General features: G+C 51.5%; 2 protein-coding genes across 5 annotated transcripts in view; both read left to right on the top strand.

Annotated features, from left to right (window-relative positions):
* MRAS (muscle RAS oncogene homolog) overlaps nt 1-9,712 on the top strand; it is a 61,676-nt gene extending 51,964 nt beyond the window's left edge. For both annotated transcript variants that reach the window (XM_004762423.3, XM_045088865.1), the window contains exons 4-6: nt 733-832; nt 4,985-5,064; nt 6,377-9,712. In XM_004762423.3, the coding sequence (XP_004762480.1) occupies nt 733-832; nt 4,985-5,064; nt 6,377-6,476 (280 nt within the window). In that variant the 3' untranslated portion in view covers nt 6,477-9,712. The remainder of the gene's footprint in view (nt 1-732; nt 833-4,984; nt 5,065-6,376) is intronic.
* A 9,524-nt stretch (nt 9,713-19,236) lies between these two features.
* Nucleotides 19,237-20,572, top strand: part of ESYT3 (extended synaptotagmin 3) — a 72,519-nt gene continuing 71,183 nt past the window's right edge. For 2 of the 3 annotated variants that reach the window (XM_013061447.2, XM_045088859.1), the window contains exon 1: nt 19,239-19,594. The gene's annotated coding sequence lies outside the window, so the exon portion shown is untranslated. Of the gene's footprint in view, nt 19,595-20,572 lie in introns of all 3 variants that reach the window. The other variant, XM_045088858.1, reaches the window with a different exon arrangement.

The raw sequence follows: 20,572 nt of genomic DNA, 5'->3' as shown, positions 1-20,572 counted from the left end.
AACTCAGACCCACAAATGTAAGTTAAGCTCCTATCTATAGGAATTTCAAAAGAAGAAACATAAATGACTCTGAAGTAGGAAAATATTCAACGTTTTGGCTAACCAAAGTGCAAGGGAAAATAATAAAGTATTATTTTTCACCTGTTAAATTATGACTTTTTTAGATAAAAAATCCCCATTGATGTTAAAGATGCTATAAGACTGGTCTTTCCTTCACCTTCAGACAGCAATATAGCTATACACACCAGTGGGAATCTCTAAGGCAGGCGTGCCTCGGGAATCCCATCCCTCCTCTCCTGGGAGCCATCCCGATGTTGCAGCTGCTATTTTCTGAGTGCCAGCTGTATACCAGATACCGGTCCTGGTGCTCTTCCCCAGCCACTGCTGAAAGGGCAGGAGCCCTGCACGGCTGGCTGGTGCATCAGGATGACCAGGAGATGGGAGGGAGGAGGTCTGGGAAGCCAGCTCCTGGCCCAGCAGCCCCTCGGGAGCCCTCTCCGATGCTGTCGAGCCAGGGGTTGCCCCAGGAGGGGGGCAGGGACCCCTTTGTTCTCTTTGCAGTAAGCCCAAGATCCAGCAGTCTGGGGTGGGGGAGGGACTCATGAGTCAGCCCCAGGCACACTGGGGAGGCTGCGTGGGCTGCGTTATGCCCTGCCCGAGGTGTGGCTGTGTTGCCTTCAGCAGGTGTAGAGGCAGTGAAATTTCATGAGCTGCTGTTCCTTTATTCCCCAGAGAGTCCTTTCCGATGATCCTCGTGGCCAACAAGGTCGATCTGATGCATTTGAGGAAGATCACCAGGGAGCAAGGAAAAGAAATGGCGACCAAACACAATGTAGGTGGCGTGCATGCATGCGTGTGTGTATGTGAGTATATATGTGTGGGGTGGTCAGGGATGTACAGGAGTCCATGCCCATCACTCCTGCAGGACCTTGGGCCTCCTGGGTAATGGGTTAGATTCCACAGAGAGGCCTGGCAGGCCATATGTGACAAGGGCAATGTTGGGAAACAAAACAGCAGGTCCGAGAGAAAGCACCCTCTTCTCAGTCATGAGGAGCTCTGGTGGAGGGACCAGGTCCCTTCACTGTGGCCTGGGAGCTGTGGCATTCAGGCCACTTCCTGCCACTAGCACAGAAGATTCATCTCTGGCCTGTGCTGGGGGGTGGCTTATGAGCACTCTCTGAGCCCGCTGCCTGATTCTGCTCTAATCATCAGGCCAGCTGCAGCTGGTGAGCCATGTTCTGTGCCAGGCCTTGTGCCGGGATGCACTCACTCCTCACCAGCCCATGCTGAGCTAGGTATCGTGACAGCCATCTTACAGGTGGTCATACTGAGGTTTGCCCAGGCCACACCATGAATATCAGTAGACATCTTTGTTTTCTTTTTTTCAGTTCATTGAGATGCCCCTTTGCCCTCTGGGTGTGCCAGGTGGGGTCACTGGGCTTCTTCCTACCCCTCCCCCGCACCGGCACAGCCCAGGCCCCTGGTCTCATGGGTCAGTTATGTAGAAGTCCACTCTGCCTGCTGGGAGCTCTGATGCAAGGTTGCCCCTTCCCTTTGCCTGGTGGGTCCAGCTCTGTGAGTAGAGCAAGGGCACTCAGTGCAAATCACTTCTGTTTGTCTCTGCCTTCTGCTTCATTCACGTGTTCACATAACTATCCTGGCTTTATGGTACTTACTTCTAGTGATAGGAGACAGATAATAAAAAAGCAAATTACAGTGTAATGTGTACTGTGGAAAAAAGGAAATCAGGGAAGGGGGTCAGGAATGTGAGGTGGAGGAAGATGCTTTTCCAAACAGGGCAGTCAGGGAAAGCCTTGTGAGGGAGGGTGCATTTCAGCAAGGACTTCCAGGAGCTGAGGAAGCCAGGCTGATCGCTGGGGAAAGAAGGTTCCAGCTGAGGGAGTAATCAGTGCAAAGGCCCTCAGGTGGGAGATTGAGGCTTGATGGGCGAGGAGGCCAGCCCGAGCAGGAGTGGGAGGGGTGGGCTGTAGGAGGCCAGTTCAGAGAAGGGCTTCAAGGCTTTATAGGGTTCTCCTCAGAGGGAGAGGGGAAAGCACTGCAGGGCTTTGAGTGAGGAGTGATGATGAGGTCTTGGCTCGTGGCTGCACAGCTTCTCGCTTGTGGCCATGCTGAGATGGGCCCTTAGAGGCCAGTTGTGGGAGCAGGGAAACCAGCTAGGGTCTGCTCAGTAACAGCCTGGCCCAGGGGGGTGCCGGTGAAGGTGGCAAGGAGATGGTTGGATTCTGGACGTGTTTCTAAGAAAGCCAACAGGACATGTGCACAGATCGGATGTGGAATGAGAGAGGAAGAAGGAATGGCAGGTGACTCTGTGGTTTAGGTGTGAGCAACTTTCAGGAGACCAGAGTGTCGGTAACCAGGCAGGAGAGATGATAGGAGGAGGTATGTGCGAGACAGGAGCTTGGCTGCAGATCCGTAGAGTTTGAGGGGCTGAGCAGATAATCAGATGGAAATGCCAAGATGGCAGCCAGATACAGCACCTGGGGGCGTATTGGCCATCAGCAGCATGTCTATGGCCTTTGAAGCCATACACACCAAGGAAGCGAGTGTACATAAGGCAGGGATCCCAGAGCTGGCTGCGACACTTCACCTAGTGATGCAGAGAGGTGAGGAGGGAGCCACAAAAGGGCTTGAGCTGTGGGTGACACATGAGGGCCAGAGTGGGGCATCATGGGTGCCAAGTGAAAACTTGCCTCAAGGAGGAGGGAATGGACAGGGCTGCCCCACAGCCCCCAGAGGAGAGCTAGAGACTCCCCGCTGGCTTCTGAGTAGAAACAGTCTGAGGGGCTCTGTTCCCCAGGCTCAGACTCCCTCAGGCCTCTCTCAGACACATGCGCACCCTCCCAAGCCACGGCGTGGGGGGTTCAGAGCAGAGGCTGCCCTCCTGCCCTGCAGCCTGGGGCTCCCGCAGCAAATGCCACTGCCTCATTTATCATTTGACCGAGCAAATCTGAGCTACTATCACAACATGCTATTCATAAGGCAAGTTCCTCTTTCGCTGCCAAGGCAGGCACCCCACCTGGTGCCAGAAGGTGGCCTTTCCTAGCCCTGTGGTGGAGTCAGACCATGCTACCATTTAGTGCAGCGTTCCCTTTAATTCAACTCTCCTTGCTACTGAAACCCTAGAATTCTAAGAACCCAGATAACGCACCCCAGCATTTCTTCAGTGGTAGAGGCAGGACCCCCAGAAAGAAGGCAGAAGGTGCCCCAGGCTCCGGGGGGCACTACTACTCCTATACTTCTGAGTGGTGTGTGAGACGGCCGGCAGTGGTGGTCGGAGTCCTCTGGAACCCTGCACCTGCTGTCCTGACAGGATCCCAGCCCAAGAAGGGGCTCCAGGTGGGTCCCAGCCCCAGCTACAGGCACCTTCCTGCCTCCTCCCTGTGTGTGCAACAGGAAGCATGTTGCCCGGCCTCATGGGACTCTGGCTCCTCGGGCCCAGCAGGGATGCCCCCCACCATGACTGGGAGGGGCCCTGAAGCTTCCCCCAGCATCCCAAGCAGTCCGTGGGTGGCCAGGCAGGAAGTGTGACATGCACCTGCTTCAAACCTTGATTCCCTATCAGCTGCAGTGTGGTTTTGGGCCAGTACATCTCCAGTCTGAGCTCTCAGTGTCCCCCGCCACACAGAGGAGATACATGCTTACCCCCAAGGGTGGAGGTGGGGATTAACTGAGCTCAGGGATGTTGAGACCTGGCAGGTAAAGGGCCCAGATTCCTTTCTGTCAAACAGCCAACAGTGGAGGACAGTTTCCTTGCAGTGTCGTCAGAGGCTCAGAGACTGATTGGATGACTATTTTAAGAGTCTGAGCCATGCTTCGCAGGCTCTGCCCCTTGCATCCAGGCCAGCCATGAGACCTCTGCTTGAAGCCACAGTAATGTGTGAAGGTACTTTAGGATGTGTTCTGGGAAGTCGTTTATAACATCCTCCTCTAGAATAACAGCTCGCCTTGTCACCCCACCCCCACTGCCCATGCATTTGAACCACTGAATATTTTTATTTTCTTCACTGGGCTTTTCTTTTTTGAAAGTGTTATAATGAAATGCCTTAATTTTGTAGCCAGGAAAAAGTTATGAAATACCCCCGAGTTCTTCACCTTGACCACAGTCGTCCTCCCTCTCTGGCCTGGGAAACCTGTATATTTTGCACAAACCCCACACTCTCTCGAGGAGGAGTGGGCACAAAGCCTTCCTGCCTGTGTGGGGTCCATGATACAGGAGAAGGGGTGTGCATAGGACGGCATCCTGACCTCATGCAACCTTTGTTCTCCGCCCCGTGCTGGCCTGAGACTTGGGGTGACATGGCCCTCAACACCTGTCCTGTGGGGCCCCTCAGCCACATCTGCCTGTGAGCTGCCACCTTTCAGTGAGGTGATCATTCCACAGTACCAAATGTGCAGACACAAGCTCTCTGTACACATGGCTGAGCTCTGGACTCGTAGACACAGACCAATTAAGAGCTGAGCCCAGCAAGCCTGTTAGGGATGAGGAGGCACAGAGCAGCTAGGGGTCACTGAGGCATAGTGTCCTGCCTGTGGCCCAGCCTCGCATCAGCCTCTCCTGCCAGAGTCCCCTCTGGAGGGTCCAGGAAGAGGCAGAAGTCCCGTCATGGTGGAGAAACAGGCCTCAGAATGAAAAAAGAATAGCATCAGACCCTATTTTGGTTTGATAAATGAAACAGTCTTTAGTCTTCAAGCATATAAAAAGATCTCTTTTTTTCTATTTTTAGAGGGCTATTAAAGATCTCTCTGACGAGAGAATAAGAGGGAATTTAAGAAGCTGTCAATAACATTTTCCACCCTTAAGGAATAAGATGCCACCAGGGGCTTAAGGTTGTTGGCACTGGGGTTCTGTGGGGGTCTCTGAGAGCAGGGGGGTCCCTCGGGACCTCTGAGAATTTGCAGTTTTAGGGAACAGGGCTTTGTGGATCTCAGTGCTACTTTTACCAAGTTGAGCTTTGCCTTCCAGATTCCATACATAGAAACCAGTGCCAAGGACCCACCTCTCAACGTGGACAAAGCCTTCCATGACCTGGTCAGGGTAATTAGGTGAGTGCTGCACGCCCCCAGAAGCAGGCTCTCTGCAGAAAGATGGGCACTGGAAGGACTGGAGGGACATGACTGCTTCTTCCAAGGCCCAGGCTATGCAGTTCTGGGCCTGCTTTGGATTTCTTATCCCTCCATCCATTTCTTTTCCTCACCCTTCCCACCTTCCTTCACACATACCCCCTCACATCTCCTACCTCTGGATGAAGGGGAGCATAAGGGTGCCTTCCTGCCTAGGGTACCAGCTTAGCTTCCTCTCCAGCCTCCCCTCAGCTCTGCAGCTCGGGCTCCCTCCGCCTGCCTTCGGTATTCTCCCAACACAACACCTGTCAACAGCGTAGAAGTAAATCCCTGTCCTCTCCCCTGGCTGGAGGTCGGAGCGCCATGTGACAGTGCACCGGAGCCATCACCACTGTATGGAACATGCCCCTGCTTCCAGACTGCACATTCTGCCGGGCTCCAGGGGTGGCCAGAAATCCTCATCAGCAGTCTTGCATGCATTTCTTTACAGTCAGGGTCCCAGCTCTAGCCACCTTGTGCTCAGAGGGCTGCCACAGCCTCCTGGCTGCTCCCTGACTCCAAGGTTTGGGACATGCGGAACAGCCCAACCTGTGGTCCTCAAATATCCGGCATTTAGCGTGAAGCTGTGTGTGGTGAGCCCCATGGCTGTCGGTTAGCTGTGGACTCAGGGGCATGACTCTGACAGAGCGTATTTCCCCTGTGGCTTCCCGGTGCCCCCAGGATACATACACACACACACACACACACACACACACACACACAGAGCCCTTTCCTCCCCATTCCCCTGGGTGCGCTGTGCTAGCATAGCCCTCACTTCACGCTTGCGCTCATGGAAAGATTTTCTTGTAGGCATCTTGCCTCCAGCTGGGACATGTGGCCCTGCAGGGAACTGGTTTATCTTGGTTATGGACCTGTAGTTCCGGGGCAGGTTTTATACGCAGGAATAGCTAACGGAAAACATGCAAAAAGCTTTTGGACTCAACAAACTTGTCATTTTATTTAAAATATGAGACATAAAAATAGAGGCCAGTATTGAATAACACATAACATAGCTGAAGATTTAAGTAACTGCAGCCACAACGTGACGTGAGGAATTCTCACCCGTGGGGCCACAGGCTTTGCCCTGCCCTCCCTGCCTTCCCACTTTCTGGGCCCCAGAGACGCCGTCCAGGCCAGGCCCTCCCCCAGCGTCCAGAACAGGCCTACTGCCTGCACCCCTGGGGCCCAGGAGGAGAGGGGCCGAGAGAAGCAAAGCCTGTTCTGACTGTTTTTCTGCTTTTCACTATCTCAAAAGGCAACAGATTCCGGAAAAGAGTCAGAAGAAGAAGAAGAAAACCAAATGGCGGGGAGATCGGGCCACTGGCACCCACAAACTGCAGTGTGTGATATTGTGACGGGCCTGAGGCCCTGGCCGCGGTGACCGTGACCTGGCCGGCCTCTGGGGCCTTCCACTGCCTAACCGCACTGAAAACCATGTCTAACCACGACCCTTGGCCCGAGGACCTGGCACAGGAAGGGAGAAAGGGCAGGGAGGAGCTCGGCTCTGGCTTTGCCCGAAGGGCACAGGCTTTCCTGAGTCTCACAAGAGATAGGGAAGCAGCCTCCAAGCCCCTCGTGTTGATTCAACCTGGTTCCTCCCTGTCTCTCGGTGGCTGTGTTGTTCCTTTGAAGTACACAGTATTGGTGTGATGTGGAAGTGTGTCCACGGACAGAGTACTGAACAAGCCATGATCCACCCCTACCCCGCTGCCCCCAGCCCAGAGTGTCTGAGCTTGGGGGGCTTTTGTAGTTTTTTAAATTATTTTAGTGATTATTATTTTATTAAAGGGGTCTGTGCCCACGGATGGGCGGAGCTTCTGGTCTTCAGCAGGCCACTCTGAGAACACGTCTGGAATAATGTTGTTGTTTGTGACTGAGTTTTCCCAGCAGTGCCAAAACTCAGCTCAACATGCAAGTGGAGGGACTGAGAGCATGGAGGTGAGTGGGGACAGTGGCCCAAGGCCTCGGAGGAACATCCCACTCCCAGCCTCCAAGCACAGAAGAGAGGTGCGGTCACCCAGAGGGTTTTGCTGTGCCTAAGGGTGCAGGTATTAGGAAATGAAATTTTATTTTGCTTAGCAGAGAGGCTGGCACGAGCATGTCCTTTTTTGGAGGGGTTTTCATGATCCTGGACGTGTATAAGTTAAGTTAGCTGATTGGCTGTGCAAAAGTGTCTTCTGGCTTTCCAGACTGTGTGGATTGAGTTCTGTGCCCTGAGAGCTCTCCTGGATCTGTCTCTTCCTGCTCTCCCACTACCTGTGCTGCCTCATGCCTCTTGGACACAAACACATGGACGTGGGCACGTATGTCTCAGCGTGTCCCAGTAAGCTAATGTGAACGCCATCCAGAAAGCTCTGGTTCATGCTGAATCTTAACCAAAAACGATCTAACACTGTTGTTACTAGAACACAACCAAGACAAGAAGCCATTTTCCCTTTGACTCCACTGACGACCACTTCTTAAAGCCCAGTAAATAAGCAAACCCGGCTAAGCATTTGCAAACTTAGGATTCACTTGCCTTTCTGGCACACACTTTTCTTCACCTCTTGGATCTTCACTGTAACATAATTAAAGGAGAAAGAAAGGGTGGGGTGATGACATGACCCCATACACCTGCTTCTATAAGGGGACACTCCCCCAACTTCCTGACAATGCCACTTCCCTCTCAGGTGCTGCCGCCGTGATCCAGAGACTGGATTTTCCCAGTCAGAGGGTGGAGGGGCAGCAGCGACCACAAAGCTCCCCATCCCTGACAGAAGATCAGAATATGAGGTAGCTTGCCTCATGACCCCATTTTTCATTTACAAATCAGGTCACGAGGCAAACTAGAGCATCCCTAGCAGGTGGCCTGGCTGCTCTTTTGAGAGAAAAGCCCTGAGAAGGTGAGCACCTCCCTGGACACGGAGACACCTCGCATCATTTCTGGTTTTGAAAGCATGCTGTGTTCCTGACTCAGCAAGATCACCAGCACCAGGGGGCCCATCCAAAGAGCATTGAATGAAATCATTGGGACCTCAGTTAATTGGAAATTCGAACTCCTTTATTTGTCTCAATGGTCTTCTCACCCCTCGCCCCCCTCCCCGACCCTGAACGGAAAGATAACAACATTCCAGATTAGGCACTTCAGAGTGTCCCAAGATCCTATAATGCTAATGGGCATTTTAAACACAAACAGGCCAAGGTTCTTTCCAACCCTTCTGCTCCTCTGAGCTGAGTCCTCAACAGACCCATGTGCAAAGGAGAGGAGGACACGGCAGCAAGACAGGCGGGACGAAGTACTGAGGGAGATGCTCTGCAAAGGAGGAGTGGTGGGTGGGAAGGGAAGCCGTGCACACAGGACAGCAGCCGCCGCTGGAAAGCTTCTTCTGGGCATGGACCATTGCCAGCAGGTCCCTGCCCCCTGCCCTGTGCAGAGTCTGCAGCTCCTTGGTAACCCTGAGTGGGGAGTCCTGTTGGAAGATCAGCCGCCCTAGAATGAAGCCCTTAGCCATGAAGGTAACCAGACACATGAGTTCATATGCTACTGGTCCCTCCCCCAACAGGGGCCGTGCTTCTGCCCACCCCTGCCTCATCTTCCAGGACACCTGTCCTGCAGTCAGCCTGAAGGTCAGCTCCACAGTGCTTGAGGAACAAACTGGTGAAGGGAAGGCCTGCTGCTGCGGAGTCAAGGTTAGGCATTATGTTCTGTGACCTCGTGTTCCCCAGAGATGAGACAGAAAAATAACACTTTTCGAAGACAGTTCTTTGTGTTTAAGGGAACTGTGGGCCCTTGGAGGAGTGGGGGCTTCCAGATAGGCCAGAATGGAGTGTACCCTGGGGCATCCCCAGTACAGTAGCTTCTCCGTGGTCCTGTGAGAGGGTCATTTGGAACACCAGTTGGCCACGCCACTCCATGACTGGGGAGTCCAATGGGACTTAGGTCTTTGGTGACCTTTTGGTATTTCCACTGGTTTTGCAGACCACCTCAATAGTGCTACCTTCACATCCCCTAGAACATGCCCTTCTTGAAACCCCCTCACCCCATGCCTTTGCCACTGTGTGCTCTCAATTTTTCTCCTAAAATTTTGACACCCCCAATTAGAGGGCTACTTTTCTACCCAACAGGTAATCTTAGCCGTCTTCCCCACCCCTCCAGCCTGGGGCTCTGGCCACTGACTTCTCCTATACTTGGCCACAGAGGGGTCCCTTGGATGGTCTCTCTTAGGACTTTGACCCCACCTTGTGTTGTTTGCTGTGGAGAATGCCTCGTGGCCTAGTGTGGCCAATCTCACCTTGCCAGGAGACATGACCCACTAACACATGGCAGCTCTGACCCAAAGGCCACATGTGACAGTAATCTGGAGCCACAGACAGGTTCCCTCCATTAGCAGCCCATTGGGTTAGAAATTCCATGTTGGGTTTACATAGAATGAAAGATACTTGAATTGTTGAGCGCCCGTGAGCGCCCAGCCTCTGCTACCCAGTATTAACAGATGGCCATCGCTGTGAAATGGGAGTGATGCCTGAGGGTCTCAATGATGCTTGAGCCTTTTATGTAACTTTTTATTAAGTCTTTGTGTATCTCAACTCATTAATAAAGAAAAGAAGAACACTTGGCTTATTTCCTCTTATTCAGATACTCCCGAAGTGTTGCTGAGAACATAAGTTGTCCATGTCTGGCCCAGAGCAAACTAAAGTAGGGAGGAGAGTGCTGGGGACCATGAGAAGTGTCTCCTTCCTACCTGGAGCCAGAGGATGAGGGCAAGTGAGCACATAGCCTCCTGATGCCTGAAGCCCTGGATTCAAGTTCTGCCACCAAGCTTTCTGTGCCTTTGAGCAACTTCCCTGCTTCGGTCTCCTGCAGTGCTGCCCAAGGACAGGATAATAGTGTGTATTTCCTAAACAGCCTGAGGACTGCGGCTAAATGGTGGTATGGATCTCAGAAGTGGCGCTCTTTGTAGAGGACACTGGGCTATCTGACACTGTTGCTTTCCGTGGAAAGAAATGCCCCCCTGCCCCCATCCACAAGATCACAGTCTTTTGTGCAGTGTGGTTTCATTTCCCTGTTAATTGAAGCTGGTGGGTACTTGGCCAAGTTGAGTCTCTCTGGCTTCTTTATCCAGGAACTAGAGACCAACCGACTATATCCCTCCTATGTACTATCTTTGGGGAGTAATGGGTAAAGTGTGTAGACCTGGGGGCTCCTCGCGCTCTCTGGGTTTGGAGCAGCCTAGGGTAGGCGCAGTGGTGTGGTGGCTGCTGGGCCTGGCCTCCCGCACATTCATTCTGCATGTATTGATTAGGTATTGGGTGGGATGCTAGGTCCATGGTAGTGAGCAGAGCAGGTGGTCTTCTGGTCATACGTTCTCCTTTAATCCTGAATTAGCTTCCTGTGGCTATTGTAACAAAGTACCACAAACTTAAGCCACTGCTTAACAGAGAAGTTTATTCTCTCACAGTTCTAGAGGCCGGAAGTCCAAACTCAGTAGACTGAAGTCAGGGTGTGGGCAGGTGTGTGCTCCCTCCGGAGGCTCGGGAGGAACCCATTCCTTGCTTCTTCCTGCTTCTAGAACTTCTGGCATTGCATGGCTTGGGGCCATTTCCCTCCAGTCTTCAAGGCCAGCATCTTCAAATCTCTATCTTCTCTATCTCCGCATGGCCTTCTCCTCCTATGACAAGCCTCCCTCCCTTGAAGCTGATGCTCCCTCCTTCACTGAGAAAGTTGAAGGCAGCTGAACAGAATTTCCACAGCCCCCCTCCACCATCTCCACCTACACCTCTAGCATGGGCACCCACACACTCTGCCTTCCTGGCTGCTATAGGCAGACCATCCATGCTCCCGGCTGAAGCCAGTCCCTTCTCTTGCTTCTCATGCGTACGAGAACATCCAGGACTTCCCTCTAGCTCTTCACCCCCTCTCTTATCCATCATCTGTTCTTCCCTTTCTTGGATCTTTCCCATCTTCAGACAAACAAGAACAAAACTTTCCTTTGAAGCACCGCCTCTGCCAGATACCACTGGCTTCTCTGCTGTCTTTTGCAGGAAGCTATCTTAAAAGGGTAATCTACACTCGGTTCATGAATCACTCTCATCCTTTCTCTTTAGACTTCTCTAAACAGACTTTCACCCATCGTTCCACCACCACCACCCTTCTTCTCAAGGTCAGCCATAGCTTCCATCTTGCTAATTCAGTGGCTGGTTCTCAGTCGTTTCGCATTTGATCTTGCAGCTTTGGCACAGATTTTCACTCCTTCTTTCTTCAACTTTTTTCCCTTGGCTTCTAGGATGCTGCCATCTCTTTGTTTTTCTCCTTCCTCCTGGTCACTCCCTAAAATCTTTTGCTTGTTCCTCCTCCTCTGTTGGAGCATTCCAGAGCTCAGTCCTTGGTTCTCTACCTGCCATATGATCCAGTAATTCCACTATTGGGTATTTATCTGAAGAAAACAAAACACTAATTCAAGAAGATGTATGCTCTCCTATTTTATTGCAGCATCATTCATGATAGCCAAGATATGGAAGCAACCCAAATGTCCATCAACAGATGAATAAATAAGGAAAATCACACATACACATACACACGCACACAAATATTATGCAGCCATAAAAAAGGATGAGATTGTGCTATTTGAGACAACATGGATAACATTAGAGGGTATTATGCTAAGTGAACTAAGACAGAAAAAAAATCATATGATTCCACTCATAAGTAGTGGAATAAACAGCAAGTGAATAAATGAAAAAGCAGAATAAGACCCACAAATACAGAGAACAAATTTTTGTTGCCAGAGGGAATGAGGATGGGGATTTGGGCCAAATAGGTGCAGGGTGAGGGCAATCCAGGCTTCCAGTTAGGGAATGAGCAAGTCATGGGAATAAAAGGCACAGAACAAGGAATAGAGTCAGTGATGCTATAATAATGAGGTAAGAGGACAGATGGTAGCTTACACCTATGGTGAACATAGTGTGATGTATAAACTTGTCCAATCACTAAGTTTTTACTTGAAATAATAAAACACTGTGTCAACTGTACTTAAATTAAAAAAAAAAAAAAAACAAATTCCTCCAGGTAATTAAAAAAGCCACCTAGCCCAGTGACAGTCTACACTTACTGTGGTGAGCATGGAGTAAGGTATAGAACTGTGGAGTCACTGTGCTGTACACCTAACATTGTACCTCAACTTTACTCCAATTAAACAAAGTCTCTGTGTCACAGGGGTTCCCAGCTCAATAGGGATGATGAACCATTCTGACCTGTGCATTAAGAGGAATCACTCCACCTGGGGGAGCTGAAAGGGGCTCTCATAAACTTAGCGCCCAGAAGATGAGGAGGTTGTTCGCTGACCAGATGAGATTTTCAGGTGCATATTGGGCCCACTCGTTCCATCACTTGTGAAGATTAAGGGTTGCATTGCCCAGGCTCCCAGGACTCTTTAAAATAAAGTCCACCTCTACCTCCGCTCATGTCTGAAGAGGCAGTGGATAAAAGTTGGCTGGTGTCAGTCATGTTGGCATTGGCATCACCCAGGAGCTTATTGAAAGCGCAGACCTTGGGGCCTGCCCCGACCTGCTCAGTCAGAATCCGCATTTTAGCAGATCTGCAGGGGAGTCAGGTGTGCGGCGCAATAGAGTTTAGAACATCAGCCCGGCATCAGACTGCCATCTAGTCTTGGGCTCACTCTGCCCCAGGACCACGTCCAGCTGGAGGAAGCCTCCTTGGCATTCAACTTGGCAGTGACAGTTTGCTCCTCTGCCCATAGCAGCAGCAGATTCTGTCTAGCAAGGCAGTGTGCTCCCAAGGGTCCTCCCGGTCAGCATGCAGTGCCCTTAATTATGAGGGAGTTCTACACAAACGGGAGTGAGATCCCAGTTAGCTTCTCAAGCACTCTAGTATTTGCCTGCAAGTGTGGGCAGTTGTGTTGAATGTAAAGAACAAGAGAACTCCCAGTCTGGGCTAAGAACACGGGAAGGCTCTGGGTTCCTCAGGCACTCTGAAGGAGGAATATTCTGTGCAAGCTGGAGATACTTTTGTTCCCCCAGGAACTTTACAAAGCTCCAACAGTGTGTCAATAGCTCATTATCATGGTCATGTAAAAATGGAAGCATAGGGAAGAAAGCTGAGTTCACACAGAACCAAGCGCTGATGGATGCTTGCGGTAGAATGGATAGCCTGGCGATGATGCGATAAACTATGAACTCGGACTCGAACCCAGCTCCCTAGTCAGTCCGGCACCCACACCCACTGGGCTGATGAACAGAAGGAAAGTAATTGTGTAAGTGGTTCTCAAAGTGTAGGCCCCAGACCAGCAGCTTTCAGCAACACCTGGGAACTTATTAGAAATGTAGACGATCTGGCCCTGTCTCAGACCTACTGAGTCAGGAATCCTGAGGGAGTCCCCATAATTGTTTTAACAAGTCCCCCCTTGTTTTAACAAGCCCTCCAGGAGATTTTAGTGTTCTCTCAAGTTCGAAAACCTCTGTGTTAAAACATGTAAGTAAGAATAAAAACCCCCACCATGTGCAGGTAAATGGCAGCTTACTCTGTTCTCATTTGTAAGACAGTAGTGGGTAATCCGGGTAGAGCTGTCCAGGTCCTGCTCCCTCCTTCTGGCATCTGATTAATGAGGATCCTTCAAGGTCTGGAACCCAGGGACCCCAGCGCAGAGGTAGGTAACCTTGCCTCCCTGGGAGGACAATGGGGTCGCTGTCCCTCCCCTACCTTCCCCGAAATCATATATAAAATTATGCATATATGTGCATTCTTCTAGAGACTATCCTACTGTATCAGATTCTTAGCGTACCACTGTGCTTTATCCAACAGAAAACTGAAACTTGAACCTCTTTTTTCTGACTTCAGGCCATTCTGGCAGTTTCACAGCCACTGAGAGCCGGAAGAGGAAATGAAAGAAGCAAAGATCCATTTACTTTTCTAAGAAGCTCTGACAAAATTCTTCATATGGTTGACACATCCCTGAACCCGCCCCCACAACATCCTGAGGGAGGGGGATGGCCACCCTTCTCCCAGTTCCCCCACATGACTAAGTGTGTGACCCACACATGACTCACTCACCTCCCACCCCCACCGTGATTTGCACCACCTGCTTCTTGGGCCCCAATACCCTGGTCCAGAATTGGTGAAGTGGGGAGGGGATAATCAGGATGCTTGATAGCCCTGGGACTAGCTTGCAGCCTGCTGCTGGGGTGGAAGGCTGGCTGGGAAAGGCAGGCAGAGGAAGGATGTGAGGCACGTTGCAAAGGACCTTGACGTCTGATGTCCCTTCTCGAATTCATAACCACCTGGGCTGCAAAGTGCTGGGTGTTAGCATTAATATCACTTCTGGAGCTTAAGGGGGGGAAAAAAACAGAGAATCTGGTGCAGTTTGCTTGGGTTCAGTCCCCACGTGATTCAGCTCCACAGTCAGGGCTGAGACCACTGGCTGGTTCCACTTTATTCTGGTCCCTTTTCAGTGAACATCGCTTAATAAAAGAAACAGCTGCCTGGACGTGCTGGTGTCTGAAGTTACCAAAGGACCCTGGTTTCCCAGCCCTTTGTAAACAGTTGACCATAGGGACTCCTCTTTCCATGATGGCAGGTCCTCTTGGAGCCTGGCTTGCCTTGTTATTCATCTGGTCACAAACTACAAGCTCACATCATCCCTTCCATTTTTATATCCCCAGGTCCCAAGGGAAGCCTGCTAGTACAAAGTTGACACTTGATGTTTATTAAATGAATGAATAACTATCAGCTACCAGCAGGGGCCTCCATGCCTTCAGCCTAAGTCAGACTCGTCCCACAGCGTCCCAGCTCTGAAGTTCAGCCCCTGCCTCAGTTTCCACAAGGAAAGCTCACTCTCAGCAACCATTCCTGAGCTCTGCTGAGGACTTGGGGGTCCCAAGGATGTCCCCTCCGCTGTCAGGGCTTCTCCCTTGTCATGGAAGACCCCCTCCCACCAACACCAGCCACCGAGTCAGCTAAGCAGCCACCCTTCAGATTTCCTCACCGTGCCTGGTTTACTTCCTTTTGCCACAATCCCATAATGCCTTCCAAGGCTGTAATACTATTCTGACAGTTACTAGGGTGACTAAAGTTTCCAGTCTGCTCAGGACTAAGGGTTTTCCTAGCACGTGGGCCTTTCAGGGCTAACAACACAACAATTGGTCACCCTACTGGTAAGAATCAAATTCTTCAGCTTGTTCTATAACAACAATACTAACAACTCTAAACTAGGCGGTGGTTCTCGAACAATTACCAGCCATCCTATGCACCTGGGAGGCTGGATGAGACACAGGATTTCCCGATTCAGCAGGTCTGGGGCCCGAGGATCTCACAACTGCCCAGGGATGTGAGGTGGCTGGTCTTGTAGCACAGTCTGAGAACCCCGATTAGCTAACACGTATCGTGCCTTCAGTGGAGGGCTTGGCACGGGTACGTGCACAACGGGTCCTGGTGAGGGGAGAATGTTCGGTGGGGCGCTGACGGTAGGCCAGACACTGCTATTTGTATGTATCATCTCATGAATCCTCACAGGCCCTCTGTGAGGTAGGCGATACGATGTTTATTTTCCAGCAAGAGAAACCCAGGTCCGGGGACTGCCTGGTGATGGAGACTGATTTGCACCCGGTTCTCTCTGGCTAAGGCTGGCGTTCAGTTTATATGCCCACCCCCGCTACCCTGAAGACAAGCTGCTCCCAGCTAGCCGCACCACCCTTTTTAATTTTAACTTGTCGGAGGAAAGTCTTGCAGTGAATCTCCCACATCCCCGCCTTCTTTTAGTAAGCGAAATGCAGATCAACTTCCCGTGGGTGACTCAGCAGCAGCATTTTGAACCCAGATCACGGACATTTTCCAGAACTTCTGCACTGGACCTTCCCCCAGAGACAGTCTTTAGTCCTGTCCCTCCTGCCCCTTTCTCCAGCCTCTCTCCAAGCCTGGCCAGCCCACCCCAGCAGTTAGTAAAGTAGGATCCCAGAGGCTTCAAGTCTGGGGTCCTCTGTCCTCCAGCCCAGGGGAGCACCCCATAACTAGGGATCCCATGGGCCTCCACATTGGTCCTATTCCCCTGAAGGCTGCCTGGGGGAGCCCTTGATGCAGGGTCTTATAACTGCCTTTTCTGGGACGATCACAGATCTTCCCCACCACCAGATGAATCCAGACTTCTGTTCCCTATTTGTGGTTGGCAATGCTGAACTTTCCAGTATTACAGGTACCCAGAGGCTGTGTAAGTAGGGGGTAAGAGCACACTGCCCAGGTCTAACCTAGCTATGCTGCTGCTTGAGGATTTGGGGCAAGTTGCCTGACTACTCTGTGCCTCGATTTCCTCATTTGTCAATTTGGGTGGATGATAATATCTGTACTTCCTAGGGCTATTGGGCTATTATTAGGTATGAATTAGAAATGCACACTTAGAATAACGGCTGGCATGTAGAATCTGTATTTAAATGTTAGCCAATATCCCAGAATCCCATCAGTAAATGTTTCTGGAGTGCCTCCCAATAACTCCAGCCACCATTTATTGAACACTTAGCAAGCACCTGTCATTGTGCTTTGCGTGGGTCACCCCATGTAAGACTTGGAGGAGCTGGGTGACTTGCCCAAGCACACAACCCTAGTAAGTGAAGATCCCAGTCTAGGCCAAGCTGCCCTGCATGGACCCCTCTGCCTCCCTTGCAGGGCAGGCCCTGGGCGGGCCATCAGTGGGAAGGCTCAGCCTCACCCCATTGCCCCCCTTCCCTTGGATGGCCATTCTGAAAGTCTCTGTACTGTTCCCCCATCCTCCAGCCACATCACCTGCCCTCCTCCTCTCCCCAGCCTGTATCACTCCCCCTGCACCAATGCTCTTCTAAAAGTTGGCCTCCACAGTCCACTCACTCTGCCTGTCGTCTCCTTTCCTGGTCCAGGGCTACTCTGAACTCTGCTCTGACCAAGCTCCCCTTACCAATCAAAACAGATTTGACCTTGGGTGCCTGGGTGGCTCGGTGGGTTAAGCTGCTGCCTTCGGCTCAGGTCATGACTACCAATAAGGATGGTTATTTTTTCAGATTTGTTAATTTTTATTCCTTATGAATTGCCTATTTATGCCCTTTCTTCAATTTTCTTTGGATATTTCATTTTTCTTAATTGTTAGTTTCTATTAACTTTATTGACCACTTATATGTCATATTTATTGCAAATTTTTCCCTAGCATGTAATTTCTTTTCATCTGTTTTTTTTTTACACTGTAGATATTTTACGTTTTATATGTTCAAAACTATCATTTTCTCTCTTATGGTTTTTGTCTTTGATGTGATGCTAACAGGATCTTTTCTCATCCAAATAGTATTTTCTTCTAATACCTTCATACTTAATACCTTTTTATCCAGGTGATTTCCTGCTCATGAAATAATAAAATGGAAATGTCCATACCTCGTACCCTTATAGTGAAGATTAAATGAGCTGATTCACAGCAAGTTCTAGAAACAGCAACTGGCTCATAGTGGTACTTCTGTCACTGTTAGCTATTATTAATTGCAACTAACTCACTGGAAATTTTTTCTGGAGGTAGGTGTGAAATAGGTTTTGGTTTTGTGTTGAGCCAGAGTTGTCCCAATGCTGTGTGTTTGATCATACATTTTGTCATCAAAAAGCCAGTGGCTGGAATGCAATCTTTTTGTGTTGACCCCAATTTCAGGGGGATTCCCTTTACAGAGCTATGGGCTGGGGAGGAAGGCTGCTCCAAAGCTCCCTGCTCACCTTCTCATCCTGTACTCTCCCCCATTCCAAGGTCAAGGCCTGTGTCACAACAGGTTTCCTAAGTAGGGTGCAGACCCAACACATGCTCAGCCTGCCATGCTCTTTCCTAGCTCACGTTCAGCACCACATGGCCTCAGTCTTTGTCCACTTTTCTCTCTCTTCTCTTTGTTCTGTGGGGCCAATGAGACTCAGGTTTTCTCCAGCTGCACTCCCACAGGTCACTGAGTCTCCTCAGCCGAGGTCCCCACAGCCCCTAACCCAGCTGGTGAGCCACATAGGAGCCAAGAAAGGACAGGCCCTTTGTCCCCAAAGGGTGGCAGTGAGGGGGATGAGAGGGGTGCTCTATCCCCTGGGGGCCACCCAACCAGTCTTTCTGGCCACTGCCAATTCCTGGGTCCCCTAACAGCCAGCTTTCCTCTGTCTGAGGCTCAGTGTTAACCTTCCTTCTTATAATTCACCTCTGCAAGAAAGTGTACAAGTGACATATTTTCTCAGATAAGCATACTATCAAAAGTTGGGGAAGAAGGGTGCCTGGGTGGCTCAGTCGTTAACCATCTGCCTTTGGCCTCGGGTCATGGTCCCCGAGTCCTGGGATCAAGCCCCTTGTTGGACTCCCTGCTCAGCAGGAAGCCTACTTCTCCCTCTCCCACTCCCCCTGCTTGTATTCCTTCTCTTGCTGTCTCTCTCTCTGTCAAATACATAAAAATCTTTTTAAAAAAGGAAAAAAAAAAGGTTGGGGAAGGAGACGGGATTTTTTTGACAGAGAGGTCTTTATTGATCAGGCAGAGCTGAAATGCCGCTTTTAGAGGGCTCTCAGAGTCCTGGGTGCAACCAGTGGCGTCCTGGGGGAGGGGGTAGGGCACTGCCGACTGGGCATTTGTGTGAAGGGCGCCCTCTGACCTCCCCAGCAGTCCAGGCCTGCGGAGCGAGGGCTTCCACGCCGTTCCTTCCCCCAGGCCGCGGGAGGAAGATGTGGAACTCCTCTCGGGTGAGAAACCGGGCTGCGGAGATGTAAGTCCCGCGGTCCTGCCGCGACTCTGAGCGCGTCCTCCCTGCCAGCCCCTAACTGGGATCGTCCCTCTGACCTTGGCAAGCTGTCTTAACTCTATGGGCACAGGTTCTATCGCCCGAAAAACGGAGCTCCCCTGAGAACTTGCTGCAGGGGGTGTCGAGGATTAAATGAGTTGATGCATTCAAAGGGCTTACAGTAGTGTGTGGCACACGCGTAGAAGGTTCTGATATGCTTAGTTGCTGTTTTCAGCATCACTAGCATTTATAGCCACGGCAGCAGCCGCGATGTTACCCCCATCCCAGGTGCCCCGGGGGCGGCAACGCGGGAAGCCAGGCGGTGTCCCTCTCGTCCACCAGGGGGCGCCATCGCAGAGCGCATGGGCCGCTCCCCAGGCTCCTCTCAGCGCCGCTGGGCGGGGCCGCCTCCGTCTCAACAAACTTCAGAGGGCGCTAGCGTGGGTCCCTGCTGTCACGCCTGCCGCGGGATACCTGCCCTGCAGGGCTGCTTGAACCCAGACTAGCGTACACCCCAGGGACGCAGGCTCTGGCCTCTGGCCCTTCGTATGAGGTGCCGCGTGGGTCACGCAAGCCGAGAGGCCTGCTCAGGAACTGTTTGCTGGTCCCCCTGGACCTAAACACCCCCACCAGAGACCGGGCTAGCTCCTTCTGAACACCTGCGGACAGCCAAGCCTAAACCCTGCAGGACTGACCTCAAACACCTTCTAGGAATAGCTTCATCTGCTTCAAAGTTTCCAGGTGGGTACAAGGAAATTGGGGGATGGGGGGCAAAAGGAGTTTCAGGAAGGCTCTTCTTGCCTTGGTTCTCCCAGGGCTCCACACCCATTTATTGCCCTCCCAACCTGCCATCCACTTGGGAGTCTCTGACCTTTGTCCTTTGGCAACCAGCATCTCACACTGTTGTATGAGGACCTCCTGCCTCAAATCACAGATGGAGCCTATTAACAGGACAGACTCCAAAGCTCCGTGTTGGGCGCGTGGTTCTCAGCGTGCGGTCCCAGGACAGCTGCTACCCGTCACGCTGGCGGGGGTGGGGGAGGGGCTCCAGACCCAGAACTGTGGGGGTGGGGTGAGCGACCCCTACCTTAACAAGCCCTCCAGGAGATTCTCCTGCAGTGGGAAGTTTGTAACTCCCAGGCCCACACTCTCCTCTCTTCTGTGGCCGCAGGATTGCTGTCCACAAACGTCCCCAGATCTCCCTCCAGAGCCCTGGTGGGTTCTAATTCATCATTTCCAAGGGGCTGCAGGTTTTGTCGGTGGTGTGATTTTGGGGTTGTGAGGTGCGCCCGCGCCCCTGACATGGTTGTGATAGGTGTTTCCCCGTTTGACAAGGCTCAAAGCTATTGTGGTTTTCATTTTCATCTTGATGAAAGTGTGTGGTGTTTTCAGTACAGTTGCTTAGCAAGTAGAGCCCTGACTTGTGACAGTCAACTTGACAGATGATCAGATCTCGTGATTTGTCTTGTTTCCAACAGCTGTACTGTTTTTCTCCTCTAAGGCAAGGGGAGGTTGCCTGGAGACACTGTGGTGGCCATGTTCTGGAGTGAAAGGAGAGGAGGCACAGCCCTGCTCCCGCCCACCACCCCCCCCCCCATCCCCGCCACACCCCACCCCCCCTGAGGTGGAGAGCCCTGCCCTGGGGAAGTTCCAGACCTGGGATAGGAGCAGTGTGGTGCCTGGGGGAATACTGGGTACAGGCCCATTCTTTAGGAAGCT

Source organism: Mustela putorius, unplaced genomic scaffold (assembly GCF_011764305.1).
Source record: "Mustela putorius furo isolate JIRA1106 unplaced genomic scaffold, ASM1176430v1.1 tig00003834_pilon_pilon_pilon, whole genome shotgun sequence".
Lineage (NCBI taxonomy): Eukaryota > Metazoa > Chordata > Mammalia > Carnivora > Mustelidae > Mustela > Mustela putorius.
This window is presented reverse-complemented; position numbering and strand designations above follow the sequence as displayed.